Source organism: Branchiostoma floridae, chromosome 3 (genome assembly GCF_000003815.2).
Source record: "Branchiostoma floridae strain S238N-H82 chromosome 3, Bfl_VNyyK, whole genome shotgun sequence".
Lineage (NCBI taxonomy): Eukaryota > Metazoa > Chordata > Leptocardii > Amphioxiformes > Branchiostomatidae > Branchiostoma > Branchiostoma floridae.
In genome coordinates, this window is record NC_049981.1 from 11,392,770 (window position 1) to 11,413,051 (window position 20,282).

The 20,282-nt window shown below is 41.6% G+C and overlaps 1 protein-coding gene and 1 pseudogene across 2 annotated transcripts; both read right to left on the reverse strand.

The window, feature by feature from the left end:
- Window positions 1–207: 207 nt before the first annotated feature.
- On the reverse strand, window positions 208–10,008 carry LOC118411273 (retinol dehydrogenase 16-like). 2 transcript variants are annotated; one of them, XM_035813447.1, is made up of 8 exons: window positions 9,528–10,008; window positions 4,240–4,314; window positions 3,814–3,911; window positions 1,997–2,231; window positions 1,664–1,746; window positions 1,371–1,552; window positions 993–1,156; window positions 208–462 (listed from the first exon to the last, which is right to left on the reverse strand). In XM_035813447.1, exons 3-8 carry the CDS (start codon window positions 3,904–3,906, stop codon window positions 227–229), a joined length of 993 nt encoding a protein of 330 aa, XP_035669340.1. In that variant the 5' UTR covers window positions 3,907–3,911; window positions 4,240–4,314; window positions 9,528–10,008; the 3' UTR covers window positions 208–226. The 2 variants fall into 2 exon arrangements, with proteins under 2 accessions (XP_035669340.1, XP_035669338.1); XM_035813445.1 differs by lacking the exon at window positions 9,528–10,008 and having other exon boundaries at window positions 4,240–4,482.
- A 5,296-nt stretch (window positions 10,009–15,304) lies between these two features.
- The window catches only part of LOC118411682, a 15,177-nt pseudogene continuing 10,199 nt past the window's right edge, over window positions 15,305–20,282 (reverse strand).

A 20,282-nucleotide genomic window follows, 5' to 3' on the forward strand; every position in this document is an offset into this window, starting at 1 on the left:
CTCAGGGGCGAGGACTTTGAAATCAAATTTTTGTCAGCTGATGCACCTCCACCACAGTACTCATAAATCGCTTCAAGCACAACCCTTATGACGTATAAACATAGAATCAGATGTTGACGGAGAGATAACCAAAGTCCCCATGCATATCTGGCTTTGAATGTGTTCCAAGACAAATCGAAATCATCTTTTGCAGAGTGGACGACTTACTACTTTACTTCTCTTTGAACTACTGCATACTCTTACAGCAGGCCGGGGTAGGCATCATTTCTGGTGCCACCAGCCGAATTGCCAGATCACCCAGTTCCGTAGGCAGCCAGGAAATAGGTACAAACATGAAACGGACGTCCCAACCAATCACGTAACGGCTCCGGGGGTGGGTAGCGCACAGCGCATGCTCCATCGCATCCACAACGGCAACTGGATCTTGCATGACACGATCTGAAGCGATTATAGCGTCCTTTCCTGTCAAGAGAAAAAATAAAACGTTCTTGATAATTTTTCAGGTACTTTCCATAATTTCAAGTGCAACGCAAGATTACCTATAGACTTGTGCGCCAGACGGTGATATTATATATCTCACAATTTCAATTGCAATTCAGGTAGATTTGGATAAACAATTACAACGTACACATGATCGGATTTGTACAGTACAAACATGAAATAAAGATAAAACGTCAGGAAAAAAAGAAACACTTTCAGTATTCCGTCTGCATGCTGGATGCCATCACCTCAGCATATTGCACGCGCAATTTTTCAGGCAATTTGCACCGATTGTCACTAACCTCCGATAAACCGGGATGGCGGCTGATATCGATTTCCGGCCAACTTTGACTTCCTTCTGACGTTACGCATCCCGAAGATCAGTGCGCGTAAGAAATGCTGGTCAAATTTCACACCTAGACCGATGGAAACGGTCGAAATTCTGGTGTTGGATCACCTACCAGTGAATGATATCTAAAAAGAATACACCTTAGTACAGATGGTAAACCTACCAGCTTGCAGGAACTCCTCCCCGTACTCAGTCTTGGTCTCAGGACTCTGCCGCTGCCAGATGTCGTCCAGACGACGCAGGGCATTCTCCTGGTTGTTGATTTCGGTTCGAAAGAACCCAGGCTCGATGATATGAACGTTAACCCCAAAGGATCTCATAGCCCGTCTAAGCATAAAGAAAGTTTTAGATATGCAGTATTTTCCGCTGCAGGTCTTATTTCTTAACCAGAGGGTTTAAAATATACTTTTTCAACGGAAGGTGACAATTTCTTTTTTAAAAAAAGACCTTTTCAAACTTTTCTGGATTACGTTACAGTTAAAATTATCGATTCAAAGATTGAGGGCTAAATTGAAGAAAACACGTGTAAAGCTATTTTTACCTCAGAGAGTCAGAAAATGCCTCCACGGCATATTTGGACACGGTGTAAGGCCCGCCATGCGGCATGGCCAATCTCCCGGCACCACTTGCGACGTTGACAACCCGACCACGTGACTTCTTGAGGAGTGGGAGAAATGTCTTGGTGACGTCAATCATCCCCAGCAAGTTCACGTTCAGGACGGCCTGGTGATGCAAAAGGCAAAGATAAACTTAAAGAACGACACACTATATGTATTTCTTTATCTTATGACTGAAAATAGACAAAGGTTCTCGGCTAAGTTCTTTTGCACAAACCTGATAATCTTCCTTGGTCGCCCATTCCATGGTTCCTCCCGCAACACCGAGAATACCCGCATTGTTCACCAGCCCCCACAAACCTGGGAAGTACAAAAAAATTGTGATAACATTTCAACAGCCAACTAACAGAGCCAATATAAACGTTAGATATTATTCCAAATCGACTTATTTTTTTTCAGTAGTATCTCTCTTTCTTTCTCTTTCTCTCTCTTCCTTACATATATATATAGATATACAGACAAAGAGGAGTATATGTTTGTTTTTAATTTTCTTCAGTTTTCAAGAAATCAGAGGATTCGAAGTTTAACCACGTTGGTGTAGCGTCCGTACCTTTACTCCCCACAGCTTCCTTCACCACCCTGAACCCATCTTGTACGCTGTCTGAGCTGCTGACGTCCATCCGGATCGGCTGCAGCCGTTCGGAGCAGGACTGCCGTAACTCTGCCACACCGGCCTCGGTCAGACAGCCCGCGAACACCCGCAGGCCGAGCTGGTCCAGCCGCTTGGCCAGAAGGTTCCCGAAGCCGGTGTCACACCCCGTGATCAGGACGGTCTTGTCGGTTAGCTATACAAGGACGAGAGGCACATTTTGTCCCAAACGTTTTGTAGGACGCTTTTCCCAAGTACAATGTTGATTCTCCCATGTCGCCGTTTTCGCTTAAAACACAGTGTGTACAATAGGTTTTACACGGAACAATCACATTGGTGCATGACCATATCACGTGGCCCAAACTATGCAAAGGAAATCTCCAACAATAATCAGACTTTTCCCGCACGGATATGCTACATGTAGCCCTTTACATATCAGCATGAGATCGTTTCCATGTAAGCCACGTGCACGACAAGTTGTTTTTCCTTGCATGAGTTAATAAGTTGTCCCCTGAGGGCAGCAAGTATTTTCACTCTGAAGGTCACGCCAGAAGGCTGTTGATAATACTGTAAGTTCATTTATGTTCGCGAGCACTTAATTTCGCGAGTTTGAGCGAATCGGGAGTTCGCGAGATCTTTGAGTTCGCGAGCGGGTGTTTCAAATATTTTTCAAAAGTTACGATCCGGTACTATGACGGTAACGCGAGTGCCCCCCTCCCACCCACACCGCAACACCAGTCATGCGGTCAAAGGCTGAATTTACGCCTTAGAGTTCATAGTTACCCTTCAAACAATGTCTAAAGTTGGTGTACTCAATAAAAAATGTGTTTCTACCAAGCCACTGTCTCATTGTTGGGCTGATTTCGGCCTGTTTCGGCCGTGATTTGATGACAGCGCACGGAACGCAACAGGGCCAATGACCCCTGATATGTCGCAATCACATTTGCCGCATAGGCTGACGGGATACCCACGCCAAACACAAGCGACGCGGGCGCCATTTTGAAATATTTTCGGCGTGAAAGACGGCGCTAAGTTTTAAACTTTCAGCGTAATTTGTGGACACAAATTGTACACAAGAAGGTGAAGAGTTTATCTCTCCGATATTTACAGTAGTTCCAACTCAGAATTATGAAACGAACGTCATTTTTTCGGCATGTAAGCGGAGTTTTGTTTGCCACGTTTCTAGTCGTAAAAATTTCCCCGCTATTATTGTTGTGAATCTTAGTTGCTGTAATTCCATAGCCATTACTTGTATTTGTAAAGACCGGTATTACTCAGTTTTATTTTTTGTTCTGTTTTTAACTTGTAGAAATTTAGTTAAACTATGATAATGTGCTAAGTAGATTGTTATCGCAGCCATGTCACGGCGTGTACGTAAGTTTTGTTAGTAAACAAAGCCGACATGTTTCTTTTTCCTCCGGTCGCCGGTGGCACATTTCTATACAATAATGACTCCCTGTATCGTATATGTGTTGAATCAACTTTTATTTCGGTTTGAAAAGAATAAATAGTCTGTTATCAATTGAATCTTGTCATTGGTATAAGTTGCTATCATAGTAAACACGTAGTTTCAGAGACTGGATCTTTTGGACGGAGGGTGTGGGGAGGGGGACGATATTGAACATGCATGTTCGCGAGTAGATGACTTCGCGAAGCAGAGGTCTCAGCGAAATACGCGAACTTAAAAATCTCGCGAACTTAAATGAACTTACAGTAGATTGTGGAATACAATGTATACAGGAGATCAAAGTGTATAGCTATAGACAGTGTTTACTGACCTGTGATAGGCGGCCTCTCTCCAACCACCAAGTCACCACCAGATACGTCACCCACAGAACAGCGGTGATCTCAAGTAACGTCCACACCTCCATGTGTCCTGAGAACGAGATTAGGGATGACAAAAAACATGGCGCCCTCCTGTCTACAGTAGTCATGTATAGATCGGTACATTTTTGTCAAGGTCAAATGTTTGTTTTGGTGACTTTTGAACTCAATTTTGAAACATCTAAATTCTCTTGCATGCAGTAAAGTTTAGCTAGTACCTAACCTGATTTCGCGAAGTTTCCATTGAGCCCTAAGTTACCCGTTTAAAGATTTCTGTTGTCTATGTTGTTTCTTGCCTGTGTGACCTTGCTAAGCATTTAGAACCAATCGTCTCTATGTCCACAGAGTACACTATGCATATCAGAACGCTATATCCTTACCGGAAATTCGCCGAAAGCCAGAGTATTTTGACGACACTGTCTCTCACGAGCCACTATCGGTGAAGTGTTCAGACACTGCAAACGTGGTAGACATTCAGTTTTTCGATTATGGGCGTAAACAATGAGAATGTAATTGGTTCCACAGCCGCCTGGCTTTTTAAAATCTGTCGTGGCTTAAATACAGGTCAACTGTGACGTGTCAAGGACACAGGGTTTTTATTCAGCAAGGCCTGGTCTGTTCAGGGTTTACTTCCGGGTCATATAAGCATGCATGCCGTTCTTTGTCAAAGCATCACGGTTGATAACTGAATTGTTCATGTATATATATATACAGTGGAAGCCACTTAATTGCACCTCGGATAAACGCACACTTCGGGTAATTGCACGGAATCCGAAAATCCCAAACCGTCTCCCATTCACTCCATTTTTAGTGACTTCGCTTATCTGCACGACAAAAAATCACCAACGCCGGATAATTGCACGAAATTTGTCAAACATCGTCAACAAATTGACTGAAAATGCGTGCTAAAAATCGTCAGACACGGTACAAATAAGCCGAAAACGGCCTTTGTGAAGTCGCTATACTGACAACATGTAGGGGATCAAAAGAAAGCGATATTGTGGGGTCGGCACTATGAAGAGACGCCCGCCCGCTTAAGGTCGTCAAAGCCCGCATTACGATTTGGCAGACAACTTGCTGTGACATACTCAATAAAAACTGTTCTCTATCTGTCCATTGTCTAATTACTGTAATTAGGGTAGCGGGGAAATACTTATGCAGTGGTTTTATGGTCTTGGCAGCCAGTCGGAAACAACACAGCGACTCGGGGCCTACAGACGGACATAACACTCGCCTTCGGCGGTGCAATGCTTTAGTTTCGTGCTCAGGAAGCTACATAACGTATACAGTAACTTACTTTTAGTTTCGATTTCATGTGCATTGCAGCACGATGTTTCGTGAAGACATGTATATGACGTCCGGAGCAGGTACAGCACTACTGTATAAACACTAAATAAACTGTGCGTTGTACTACCTCCCACACCACCTCTCGGCCCCTCCGACCGTGGTGATGCGGTCCAAATGACCAACTCCGCATTATCGCACACGCCGGATAATTGCACGGAATTCGCTGGCAAATTGAGTGTGCAATTAAGCGGCTTCCACTGTATATATATATATATATATATATATATATATATATATATATATATATATATATATATATAATTTTTTTTATTATTGACTGGTTTCATCAGGTTGGTAAGTCATCTGTCAGATAAATTAAGCTTTTTCAAGACCCACGTTTCTGTGACCGTCTGCCACCTTACTCACGACAATTCTATTACTAGCACGCTAGGTGTCGCTGCTAACAGTTGCGTTCACTATGGGATATTCTATGACGTCATTAATGCCCCCATCCGCTACTTGTGCCATATAACATCTGTAAGCTACATTAAATAGATTCTTTTTTTTTTTTTTTTTAAACTTTTCCGTGTCCGCCACGGCACTTTATTTTATTTACTCAGCACTGTACAGGGAGCACAGGGACATAAACGTGTTGTGTACATCATCGAGTAGCAATTGTCTCGGGTTATCTTTCCATCGTATCCAAGAAATATAAATTGAAAACTTGGCGATAGTCAACAATGTAATGTTACATTTGTTATGTTCCAACAGTACATTTTTAACAGATTGATTGTCTTCAGTATTATTTAATCTACCCCAAAATTTCCTTAGTCTAGAACATTCTAAAAACATGTGTTCATAGTTTTCCAGCTTATTACAGATATCACAAAAAGGACTGTATACATTTCCAGACGTATCTCTTATTTTCCACTTGTTTAGGAGGTATCTGCAAGGAAGTATTTTATGAAGCAATTTGAAATTGAATTCGCGGAGCTTGTTGTATCTGATATAACATGTCTGGGACTCCCAGATAGCTTTCCAATCAAGGTTAGGGGTTACAGAATCCCAATATGCTTGGGCAGTAGGTCTTACAACATTTTCCATGTAACAGAATACAAATATCTACTGTTAAGTGTATCAAGTGAAATCATGCTGGAATTGAACCATACACAAGTGCCATATAATGTTTCACGACCAGTACAATCGTTTTCATCAGTCCAGCTATAGCCTATAGCTCTTTTGACCTGCATAAATTCACTCATCCAGTTTCTTTTGTCACTTAGCTTTCTTAACAATATATCAGATGCTACATATTCAGAGTTTTCACATAAGTCATTTACATATATCAATCCGCTCCTAATCCAGTGTTCAAAGAACAATGTGCTGTTATTAAGCTTGTAGTTTTTATTACACCAAATTATTTCTTGTCTTTGTCTTACAAAGTCTGTTTTTCCCCCTCCAAGTTCGTGCCAGGTCAAGACTACCTGTCTATAGAAGGGTGGGAGCACTCTAAGAGAAGGAGCATCTCCTCCTTTACAAAAATTGAAGCGGAAGAGAAGGAAATCTTTTCCGAAATGATTAATAAAATGTAATGGTATAAGATGCCAGTGGCGCTCTTTAGTGTCATCGAGTGCCGACTGCATTAGTCTTTTAACCCACACAGCCTGTAGGCTACTGCGTTTTGAATATATATCAACCATTTTTAACCCTCCTTCTTGGTAATTTGAGTACAGCACTTTTCTTTTTATTTTGTCCGGTTTGCGGTTCCATAGAAAAGAGAAACATGCTTTTTCAATACGTTTCAAGGCCCAGTCAGGTGTTGAGATCATGGACATATTATAAATTAATTGAGAGATAGCTAATGTTTTTATAATCAGTACTTTACCATAAAGGGTTAATTTGCGACTAAGCCATTTTAGAAGCATATTTTCGAAGTTATCTATTCTTTTTTCCCAATTCAAAGTCTCACACTCTTCCTCTGACAGACCATAGTAAATTCCAAGGGATTTAATGGGTCTATTTGGCCAGTCGATTCCGAAGGGAGTGTCTCTTCGTCCTCGATTGACCCCAATCCACATAGCCTCACACTTTCTACGATTCAGAGTAGGTCCAGCCACATTACTAAAGTCATCTACAATCTGTAAGGCATTTCTTATAGAATCATCTCCACAAAGAGTAAGAGTTGTATCATCTGCAACTTGACTTATCTTTAGTTCAAACATATTATCATTAATCTCGACAGTAATACCCTTGACTGTGCGCGTTTGTCGAATTCTAGTAGCAAGAATTTCAACTACCAGGTTGAATAATAGGGCTGACAGAGGACATCCCTGTCTGATTCCTCTTTGCAGTTTGAAATAAGCAGATTGCCAACCAGCATTTATGATACAACTCTCTATGTCAGTATACATGGTCTTAACTATGGATGTAAATGTGGGTCCAAACCCAAACTTGTCTAAGGTTCTAAGCATAAAATTCCAGTTTACCGAATCAAAGGCTTTTTCAAAGTCTAGCCAGACGACTGCAGCGGGTATGTTGTAAAAATTGGAGTAATAAATAACGTCCTGTATAAGTCTAACATTTTGTCCAATAAATCTGGACTTAATGTAGGCGGTTTGATCCTCAGAAATCAATTTTGGAAGAAAGTCCTGCAGTCGTTTTGCTAGGACGACTGCTAATATCTTAAAATCAGTATTCAGCAAACTTATTGGTCTCCAGTTGGATAAGTCAGTCTTATCGCCCTTTTTATAAATAAGTTTTAATAAGGCTCTCTTCTGTGTTACTGAAAGGCGTTTATTTTCTATCCCTTCTTTCAAGGATTCGAAGACCAGGTCTCCTATTTCTTTCCAGAATTTCAGGTAGAATTCGGCTGGTAAGCCGTCAGTTCCGGGAGCTTTATTTTGCTTCATGTATTTCAAAGCTGAAAAACATTCGTTTTTTGTTATAGGATCATCAAGCAGAAGTCTGTCCTCATCCGAAAGAGAGGGTACATCAACCGACTCAAGAAACGTGTCGATTTGTTCGTCAGTAGCAGGATTATCACAACAATAAAGATTTTCATAGAAAGCTGCCTCCAAATCTAAAATTTTAAACGGATTTGTTTCCTCTCTGTTCTCATGCTTTAATCTAGTAATGGTGTTTTGTTTTGAACGGGAGCTCTCAAGAGATAGGAAATATTTGTTGGATCTCTCCCCTTTTTCGATCCATTGTTCTCTAGATCTTACTTGTGCCCCTTTCGCTTTATATTCATATATAGTTTCTACTTTTGACTTAACCTGTGCATATACATCAAGAACATCTTTATCTAACGTGTCATCTATTTTCTTATCAAGCTCTGTTAACTGAGTTTCCAAGCGCACAAGGTCGTTATTCAGTTGGAATGCTTTTTGTCTAGAGAACTTATCCGTAAAGTCCTTAATCTTATTTTTGCAGATTTCCCAGAGCATTTGTTTCGATACATTATTGTCTTTAAACTCTTTAACGACATCAATAAGAGTGGACTTAACACCATTAACATAACAATCATCTAAAAGGTGTGAAGTATTGAAACGCCATACTCCGGGTCCTCTGGCAAAGTCTGTCAGTAATAACTTTAAAAATATCGCTTGATGATCAGTTTTTATAGAACAGCGTATGTCACATTTCACAACAGAATCAATAATCGACTTCTGAATGAGCCAAAAGTCTATTCTACTTGAAATTAAGTCTGGGTTCTTCCGCCTCCAGGTGAACTGCCTCACCTGGGGGTGGCGCTCCCGCCAGATATCCACGAGTTTTAGCTGTCTTTTAAATCTAATTAGTTCTTTTTCACCTGCGCTAGGCGCCAGAGATTGTTTACTATTCCTATCCATAGCTGTGTTATTTACCATATTAAAGTCCCCTCCAGCAATCAGATTATCGACATTGTTGTCATTAATCCAATCCCTTAGAGAGGTAAGGAAGGTTTGTTGCTCCTTCTTTTCAGTTGGTACATAAACATTAAGAATTGTAAGATCTTTTAACTTAATCAATAGTTTTCTACCATCATTTCCTTTGATTACATCTGTGACATTCATATCAATCTTCTTTTTACAAAGTATGGACACACCTCTACTATGAGAGTCACCAAAACAATGGAATTGAGGTCCATTCCAATCTCTTTCAAAGACATCCATCTTATCTTCAGTGTAATAGGTTTCTTGTAAGAGAAAGATGTCTGCCTTCTGGCGTTCCAACCAATGGTAAAGGGTTGTACGTTTACTGTGGTTTCTAAGCCCTCGAACATTAAGCGAGATAAATAGATTCTTAAAACATCGTTGAAGAGGTTCATTTGTCACGTATATAACTGCAAATAGTTCACAGACTATTATTCAATGACAATTTGTAAGGCGTAAACATGTACCTCAAAATTTTTCGATGTCTTCACAATACATCTTTTTCTCTGGTCCACACAGAGGCGGGGGAGAGGGGAAGAAGATCCATGCAAGTCTCGGACCTAGTGTCGTGCTCTCGCGAGACTAGGTCACTCCGTGAACAAGATGTACTGTGGAGACATTGAAAATTTGGTACGTGTTTACGCCTCATGAAGCGTCACTGATTTAAAAATATTCTACAAACTAAATTCTCACAAATATCTGTTGTCCAAGATTTCTTCGCCAAAGGGACGAGGTATGGAAACTAGCACAGCACCATAATGCAACAGCACTTGAATACAGACAGAAGATCGAGCATAAATGAACATCAACATAATCAATGACACGCCACCTTTATTTCTTTATCCATTCATACTTAGTCATTCATCTTCTATATCTTTGATAATTTTCCAACGGGGATAAAACACCCAGGAATCCTAAAATATTGGCGATATATAAAACCAATGCTGAATAGTTATATTTCAGCCATACCATAGGTATGGTGAAATATATTGTATTCGTAATTATATTGCAATCCATACATAGTATTAGCCTGGGTACCATCCGGAAAGTAGTCCGCTCCGGCGTTCAATATATACTATATACAGTCGCTTCTCTGTGTTTCCGTCTGGGAACGCGGACCATCTAAACGTCTGGAATCGTCCAAATTTTGGACGCAGGCGCTGATTGGTCCCCACATATGAGCAAATTATGGAATGGGTTCAAGCGATCGTCCGAACAGGCGTTCCAACACCGGACAAGCTCTCCGTCTGCTTGCGAGAGGGCCTGTTGTCATCGAACGAGCGCTCTAGAACCCATTCCTTGATTCGCTCATTAACTGACGTTAGCACCAAACGGTTTGAATGTGCACGTCTCCAGACGGATAGCAGAAGTGAACATAGGAGCGAACTACTATCCGGATGGTACCCAGGCTAACATAGTATGGGATTGCAATATATTGTTTTTGCTGAGTTTCTTCTCCTCCTGTCAAAATCTTCAAGTTGATTCAACTTTTTCATTTTTGGATCAAATGAGCTGAAATTTGGCAGGGTGGTAGAAATAGCAAATACCCCCAGGTGTTTTTTCACTTTCTTCAGAGAGGCCTTAGAATTTATGATATTTAGGGTTTTTGGTCATTTTTAGACCAATTATGTATATTTTGGGAACCTGTGCCCTGGTATTATAACCTAGTGGCCTGAAATTTGGTACAGAGGTGCATTGCACATATGACCACAGGACCCTATCAACATTTTTGTCATAGATTATTTAGAAATTAGTTATTTTGGGGTGTTTTGGCCATTTTTTACTAAAAATGTATATTTTTGGCTCCTATGCCCTTGTATGGAAACCAAATGACCTGCAATTTAGTACATAGGTGCATTGGACATTTGACAACAGGACCACATCAACGCTTTCGTTATGTATCATTTCAAAAATGAGTTATTTTGGGTTTTTCGGCCATTTTTAACTAAAAATGTTTATTTTTGGCTCCTATACTCTTGTATGGAAACCTAATGACCTGAAATTCGGCATGAAGGTGTGTCTGGTATGTGCCCACAGTACCTCATTTTCACTTTGGGCATACATTACCTTGAATTGTTGAATTTTGGGATTTTTTGCCATTTATGGACTAAAAATGTTAAGTTTTGGCTCCTGTGCCTATGTATGAAAACCAAATGGTCTGAAATTTGGTATGAAGGTGCGTACAGTATGTAGCCACAGGGCTCTATCCACACCTATGGTGTACATCAATTAAAAATTGTCAAATTTGGGATTTTTTGCCGTTAATGACCAAAACTGTACATTTTTGCTCCCTGTGTCATGAGAAAGCCAACTGATCTGGAATTTGGTATAAGGGTAGCTTTAGCACTATAAATGGGAAATGGGCCACATAGACTGGTCCATTTTGCATAGATAGGGGTGTTCTGGAAGAGTCCATTATTGTATGAAGATGGATTGCAATATGCTGTATTTGCTCCCAAGCAAATGTCGGCCTTTCTAGTGTTTCTTTCTTTCTTTCTTTCTTTCTCCTGTCAAATCTTCAAATCGAATCAACTCCGCCGTACGCGTTTTTAAACCGATTGACTTGAAATTTGGCACAAAGGTAGAGTAAGCCAATACCCTCAGGTGATTTTTTTCTATTTTTTTCATATCTGCCTTCAAAATGATTTTATTGAGTTTTTTGTCAATTTTTATGTATATTTCGGGCTCCTGTGCCCTGGTATTACAGCCGAATGACATGAAATTTGGTACAGAGGTGCCCTGATCATATGCCCACCCAGATTTAATAACAGTTTTGGCATACGGTAGAACAAAATGCTTAATTTTGCGATTTTTGGCCATTTTTTGACAAAAAAAGCACATTTTTGCCTCCTGTACCCTCGTTTTACAACCAAATGACCTGAAATTTGGTATAAAAGTGCCCTTCAATTATGTGTGCATGAATTCAATAACAGTTTTTCCATACAGTACAACGTAATGCTAAATATTGCGATTTTATGGCCGTTTTTGGACAAAAATTGGACATTTTTGGCTCCTGTTCCCTCGTTTTACAACCAAATGACCCGAAATTTGGTTAAGCGGTGCTCTAGATATTTATCCAAATGACCCATGTATAATTTTTGGCATGGAACACTTTAAAATGATATATTTGGGATTTTTTGGGGTCATTTTCCAATGGCCAACGACCTCAAGGCCTATTGTTGCATTATGGCTGAAATATGCTGTATTTGCTCTCAAGCAAATGTCGGCCTTTCTAGTTCTTGTTGTACTTTTGTACTTTTGTAATACATGCAATAGTAACGCTCTCCTTAAAACACTCGTACTCTGCTGCATAACGACTGCTCACGTAGTACATAAATACACCGTTATACATGATAGGGACATAGATGGATAGTTAACAATGAAATCTTTACGAATGGACACGCTACATACGGACATACATGTTATACATCGGCAGCGACTTCCAATAGAAATTATCACATTATTAACTATCTAAAACGAAAAACGACATATATGTCAACAAATCCTTTTGGCGACGCCTCAAGGGTGAAAACTTTGTAATCAAATTTCTGTCAGCTGGTGCACCTCCACCACATGTCATAAATCGCTTATATTTATTCAATCACCAAAGCCTCTCTGCGCAAGCTGTCGACCCTTATGACATTTTACAGAATCTGATGTTGACGTAGGGATAACGTAACTAGAAAGGCCGACATTTGCTTGGGTGCAAATACAGCATATTTCAGCCATACCCATTCCCACGCAACATTGGACTGTTCCAAGTCACCCCTGTGCAAAAATGCAATATTTTGACTGCAAGTTATCCCCAAAGGAGAACTAATATTGTGAATAGATTCCAGGTCAAAACAGAGCTTGCCCAATATGCCCCTGGCCCATATGGAAGAATATAATCTTCTACAGGAGCGCCTATGCATAACTGATTGGTTTTTAGAATTGCGGCAGCTCCTATTTTTCCTAGAGTGAAAAAGAACGCATCTTCCATTCAGAAGATTTTCATCATGAAATTACATGACACCATTCAACAATTTCCACTTCGATAACTAGGTCTAAGTACCGTCATAATCTCCTTGTGATGTGGGTACATTTATTATTGCAGTGAACTTTTTTTTAATCAAGTAGGGCATACGTTTTAAATAATTGTCAAGCAGGTGCAGGTACTGCGTAGTAGGAGTGTTGTTTTTTCAAGCTCAAAACTTCAATCTTCTTCTTGTTTTGTATGAGCCATTACATAAACGGAGACGTCTCGAACTTTTACAAGAATTTTACCACCCTGTCGCTTCATTTCTTTTCTGAAAATCCCAGGACCAACAAGTTAACTTGATTTGGCTTTATCTATATATTTCATTTTCTTTCGAATTCTTTGTTAAGTATATGCCCCTGCATACCACTGTTAAATTGTTTTACTTTGTATGCAATCAGCCATCGGACGTAATCTTGTCTGAGTATTATAATTTCCTGCTCGTAGCGTGCAAGACCCGGAGGATAGGTGTTTCTACCTTCTTCGGGGGTTTCTTTTCGGAGGTCAGTGGTGATACTCTGGTACTGAGAGTGTTTTATTGGGCTCAAACTCTGGCAGTTTAAAGTTACTTACAATTTGAACGTACAAAGTTTACGTCAAACAAGAAATCTTTTTAAAAAAGCTGTGCCTTGCCGCGTATTTTATGTTATTTTGGTAAGTTAGACTAGATTCTACGCTTAAAAATCCCGAGTTCCACATGTCGCCCCCCTCCCCTCATTATCATAATTTATGTCAGATGAATTATTGGCACATTAAACAGGTTTTGTAAAACTTTTTGACCCACAAGGAATATGCATTATTTTTTATTACAAACTAAGTTCCTTCTGATGCAATTTGTGATATATATTTATATAAACATGGTGAGTTAAAGCGTAGATTTATTACGCTGGACCACATACAGTAACATGCGTCTAGAAGAGCGTTTTAATACTCGCCTGGAATGTACCATTGTCTAACCACGGGCTATAGGCCTCGGAATTATTGTTGAGATAGCGGGGGCCAATGGGCGCGAGCCATAGCGGGGGCCAATGGGCGCGAGCCGCCAACCCGGAAGCGCTCCCGTCATCCTTTGCGCCGAGTTATCCCTAAGTTCAAAAAATCGCTCGTTCCTCGCTCGGCCTTCGGCCTCGCTCGGAACTCGCTGATCGGCTTCGCCGATCCTCGGGTGCCTTCGGCACCCGCCGGGCGCCTTCGGCGCCCGCCTTTCGCCAATCTTCGGGTTCGGCACCCGCATTTCGCCCCCATTTCGCCGATCATCGCCGATCATTCCGAGGCCTATAGCCTATGGTCTAACTAAGCCATGAAACTCGGCAAGGAAAGAAGGGCCTTTGGAAGGGGCTTTGGAAGGGCTGGGTTAACAGGTCCGTCCAACCATGGAAGAAAGCTGGCGTAAAGCCTTGCCTGGCGGCAAGGCAAAAAGAACAACAACAATACTAGAAGTACCTACATTGGTTCGGGAAAAATACATGCATTCTCGCCACTGTCAAACTTACGTATCAAAACAAAACGCAAACTGTCCAATTTTCCCGCGTTTTCTGCCAAGTAACATTTTTTCGATTGTCTCAACTAACCCCCAAAGTCAAATCTGCCGAAAATGATTGATAGTACCATGCGGAATGTTGGTAAATTCATCGACACAGACTTGTATTCTTACGTTCAATGCACGCGTACCGTCCGCTACCGCTCAAATGACCCTGTCTGAACTCCAAATCCTCGCAAACTACAATTTCAAACCGGGCACAGGGTAACATATGGACACTGTAAGGCTGTAATATGCATCTGTTTGTGTATATACGGGATTGCAAGGCCCCGCTTATGAATATTTACTAGCATTTGCGTTCCTCGTCGCTGATTGGCTGGCGTCCATAAAGCAATTAACTCTCTCCCCAGACCGCTGGCACCTAGCACGTGTGGGCTCTGGGGTCACGGGAGTTCACGGGAGAAGGCCAATTTCCCTTCAGAAAAGTGCAGAAATTAATAATTTGAAATTGATTTATGCCAAAAATTTTACTTGGGTCATTTTACCAACTATCTAATGCCTATCTACACCAAATGTAAGGTAATCCCATTGTAATTCAAGGGTACAGGGGGCCAAAATATACCGTTTTGGTCAAAACATGACCTTTAAACTTCAATAAAATCATTTTAGAGGCAGATATGAAAAAAAAATGAGAAAAATGCACCTCGGTTTTGAACCACTCTACCCTTGTGCCAAATTTCAGGTCATTCGGTCTCGGAACGACGGAGATGATTCGATTTGAAGATTTGACAAGAGAAAGAAAGAAACATTACGAATACAATATATTTCACCATACCATATATGGTATGGCTGAAATATAATGAAGTTAAAGCTCTATGTATAGCCCGTTTTAAATGTATTCCTATACAACGCAAAGTCACCTTATGTGAAGTGGGCGAGTTACTAGTACTATTTTCTTTCTCTTTAATTACTGTCTATTGTTACAACAGGCTGGTGTAGGCATCATTGCCGATACCGGTGTGAAACGAAGGACCAGATCCCCCAGGTCGGTGGGCAGCCAGGACATCGGCACAGCTATCAAACGGGCGTCCCAACCAATCACGTAACGGCTCCGGGGGTGGGTAGCGCACAGCGCATGCTCCATCGCATCCACAACAACAACTGGGTCTTGTATGAAACGGCCTTCTGCAGCGACAATGGCGTCCTTAACTGTCAAAAGAAGAAAACAAAACATTCTGAATGGTACATTTTCCATACCTCCACGGATGATATATTATTTACCAGGTTTTCTCTTACGTTTGCAGCACTAAAACTAAAGGCATCGTTATTTGAGTTTAGGCCACAGATAAGCAAAGTCACTGCTATGTTCTTGATTGATGAATTGTAAAGAATTGGCCGCACACTGGACTTTCTGAAGAGCTACATGGTTTATTGTCTTTCCTCCAGGATTCTTAGCACCAGAATGAAGTAACAGGGTAATAGGGGGGGTTAACGTTTGAGTAGTAGTGATCAGATGGTTCACAGTGGGTTCATAACAGTCACTAACAATGGAGTGAATGGGGGCCGGTTTGGGATTTGGGGATTCCGTGCAATCGACCGAAGTGTTCTGTTATCCAAAGTACAACTTCAGTACTCATCTACCTGCAGATGATGCCATGCCATCATCCCAGTACATTGTAATTTTACAGCCAATTTGTATCAGTGCCCACGAATCCACTTTCAAACCCGGGCGTCGACATGTATCAACTTCCGGACGAATTTGACCTACTCTTGACGTCATCCATCACGTGCGAAGATTAGTGTGCGTCAAGGCCCTGATAGAGACCGATGGACACGACCGAAAATATGACGTTGGATACGTTAACATTAAATGGTATTATCAATAAAGAAAACAAAGTACTGATATCTATCTAACTGACTTGCTTGTATGAACTCCTCTCCATACTCGGTCTTCGTCTCCAGACTCTGTCGCTGCCAGCTTTGGTCCAGACGACTAAGGTTATTCTCCGTGTTGTTCATTTCGGTCCGGAAGAACCCGGGCTCGATGATGTGAACTTTGACTCCAAAGCATCTCATAGCCCGTCTTAATGCATAGAAAACTGAGGGTAGTTAGTATGTACAGGAAGCCGTATTTCTTTGTCAAAGGGGCGTACAGAAACATTTCAGTGGAATGTCACGAAGAAACGATCTATCTCTCTTTCAAAATATTTTGGACACTTTATAATCATAAGATTGATTTAAAACAGAGGATGGGACCTGTGTGTCAATCTAGTTTTTTACCTCAGGCAGTCGGAAAATGCCTCCACGCCATATTTAGACACACAATACGGCCCGCAATGCGGTATGGCCACTCTCCCAGCAGTACTTGCGACGTTGACGACCCGACCACGTGACTTCTTGAGGAGCGGGAGAAATGTCTTGGTGACGTCAATCATCCCCAGCAAGTTCACGTTCAGGACGGCCTGATAGTGATGCAAACGGCACCGGTAAAAATGAAAACAAATTAAGACCAACACAAGACAGACGTTTACTGTTATAAAGTGAAACTAGAAAGGCCGACATTTGCTTAGGAGCAAATACAGCATATTTCAGCCATAGCTTTTCCCATACAACATTTAACTGTCTCAAATAACCCCTGCTCGAAAATGGAACATTTAGGGGCACACCCCAGTTTCTCGCCCCCATTGAAACGTATAATAAGAGACTATTTTCAACGACGCCGTATTTCCAAACAAAATTTTCCCCGGGAACTACACATATACAGTATACAGGAAGTAAAAATGTACCATCTGGTCTAACATATCTGATTTGCAAGGAAATTGTAGGACCTAAAATCTCACAATATCCTAATGAATTTCGAAAGCCCGTAGCGATGACATTATCGGTCAAGCTGCCCGGGGTGCTTCACTGTTTGCGTCCTCGGAGCGATACCCGGAAGCCAAGATGTGTCGACAAAAACTTACCAAAAACAACGTATAGGGGTCGAAGTTTATACTTGCAGCGGATCCGCTACGCTAATTTTACAAGACGTGCCCAACCCGATTCGCATGTGGGAAATGTTGTTATACGTGTCGTTACCATGACAACAGCCTTGGCTGCAGTCTTTAGATATACCGATTAGACAGGGCGTGCCACTTTATGCGAAAAATCGAATTAACTTGCGACCAATCACAGCCAGCAGCGGCTCCAACAAAGGCGGTAACATAACGTCAATCAAGAAGAGGCACGAAACTTTGCGAAAATAAACCGAGAAACTGCGATGTTTGGGACTGGATAACATACACAAGTATCTCGCTAAGGCGTCGACCTGTCAACAAGTGGACGACGCGGAAACTATTGCTTCTACTACAACTAAGTTGAGGGACAACGACAAGGGGCAGCGGTGCAGTCAGGGCTGACACCGATCGCGAGGAAACGATGCCAAGGCCGCGGTGGACGGCTCGACTGTCGAGTCCGTCTAAAATCCAATAAAAATGGCGCGAATGGCTTCGTCACATCGGAGACGAGTGGTGGGTGACGTGTGTTTACAGTTTGCACCAGGAGAAAAACATTCTTTAACGCTTCCTTTGTCGATAGTTTTTAAACTATGAAAATAGGAAGCGTGACTACTGAGAAAAGAATCTGAACTAACCAAGGAGCTTTTATCTGATAAAAGCTCCTTGAACTAACGTGTCGGATTCGTCATAAATTCCAATTTCACGTTAAATGCATTTTAAATCGTACAAGGTCCGGGTGATTCCGATCGGAGTTTGCAGGCATTGCAAATTAGAATCGTGAATAAAAGTGAATGTTACCGAATAAATAGTATCATAACATTTCTTTTGTCATGCTTGTTCATTTGCTTACGCGCCTTCAACAATAAAAGTGGCATAATACAGACATAAAGTTATCATGTTGCTGCAACATCGTGCTGGCAAAATGTATGTTTATTCATATAAACATTGCATAGGTAACACAATTGTTTAGATTTACAGTTCAAAACATTCTAACGATAAATATTGATGAGGAAATAATCATTCTCGCCATTGTTAAACTTACTTATCAAATCTAAACTGGCCAATTTTCCCGCGATTTCCGCCAAGTAACATTTCCTCGATTGTCTCAACTTACCCTGCCAAAGTCAAATCTGCCGAAAATGATTGATATTGCTACGCGAAATGTTGGCAAATTCATCGACAAAGACATGTACTCTGACGTTCAAGGAACGCGTACCTTCTGCTATCGTCCAAATGACCTTGTCGTTAACTCCAAATCCTCGCAAAAAAACTATTTTATAATTATATACATGTATATAAAACCGGGCGTAAGGTGACATTCGTCCGCTGTGTTGTCAAGATATGCACGTTTCTATATACACAGGGTTGGAAGGCCCCGCTATTGAATATTAATTAGACTTCGTCTTCCTTTTCGCTGATTGGCTGGCTCGTTAAATTCATTTAACTTGCACGTGCGGGGCTCTGCGGGGTGACGTCACGGCAAAAGGCCGAAAGAAAACCAATTTTCCCTCAGAAAAGTGCTGAAATTTACTGTATATAGTAAAGCGCTGGTTGCAAGTTAGCAATTTACGTGTTTGTAAGCATAAGTCCGTGAGATTTCTGAAACAACAGCAGTTCTGTGATAAACGGAACCTTCTAAAAACGTACGGAGCTAACAGCGCAGGGAAAATATACCATCGCATCACAGAAATGCCCCTAAAAACTGATACAATAAGCCTTCTGAATAGCCCAAAGTGCAAGAGTTTCCCCCAACGGGGCTCTGCCCCTGGACCCTGCCGGGCCGGGGCCTTCGGCGTTCTTCGGTGGACCCCGGGCCCCGTGTGCCGACGCTGTAAAAAATTCTGGCGGGAACACTGCAGTATATACGGAATCGTGAGGCCCCACTTATGAATATTAATTAGCCTTCGCCCTCTTCGCGCACAGGTGTGGGCTCCGTGCGGGGTCACGGAAGGTCACGTCAGGAGGCCAAAAGAAAACAAATTTCCCATCAGAAAAGTGCCAAAATTAATCATTTTAAAGTATAAGTCCGTGAGATTTCTGAAACAACAGCAGTTCCGTGATAAACGGAACCTTCTAAAAACGTACGGAGCTAACAGTGCAGCGAAAATACCATCGATAGCGATTCAACTTCGGATGGCAAACCGGACAAAAGTTATAAGTACTGTTGAAGTCATTAACGTTAAAGTTTGTTTTTAGTTGCCTTTGACGGTTTGACCTGAAATACTGTTACGCTAAACTCCTGAAGAGAAGTTAAGTGACTGCTGTGATTATTACAGAAATGCCCCTAAAAACTGATACAATAAGCCTTCTAAATAGCCTAAAGTGCAAGTTTCAGGCGGGCTTCGCCCCCCTGGGACCCCCAACGGGGCTCTGCCCCTGGACCCTGCCGGGCCGGGGCTTTCGGCGTTCTTCGGCGGCCCCCGAAAAAAATTCTGGCGGGAACACTACAGTATATACGGAATCGTGGGGCCCCGCTTATGAATATTAATTAGCCTTCGCCCTCTTCGCGCACAGGTGCGGGGTCACGGAAGGTCACGACAGGAGGCCAAAAGAAAACAAATTACCCCTCAGAAAAGTGCCAAAATTAATTATTTTAAAGTAGTTTATGTCAAAACTTTTACTTGGATCATTTTACCAACTATCTAATGCCTATCTACACCAAATTTCAGGCCATTCCATTGTAAGACCAGGGTACAGGGGGACAATATATTTTATTTTGGTCAAAACA

Coding starts and splice junctions, on each gene's coding strand:
- LOC118411273 (XM_035813447.1), bottom strand. CDS start 3,906: ATGGAGGTGTGGACGTTACTTGAGATCACCGCTGTTCTGTGGGTGACG. Junction 1,553..1,663: donor CGACCAAGGAAGATTATCAG/GTTTGTGCAAAA, acceptor TTGCATCACCAG/GCCGTCCTGAACGTGAACTT. Junction 1,157..1,370: donor GCATTTTCTGACTCTCTGAG/GTAAAAATAGCT, acceptor CTTTATGCTTAG/ACGGGCTATGAGATCCTTTG.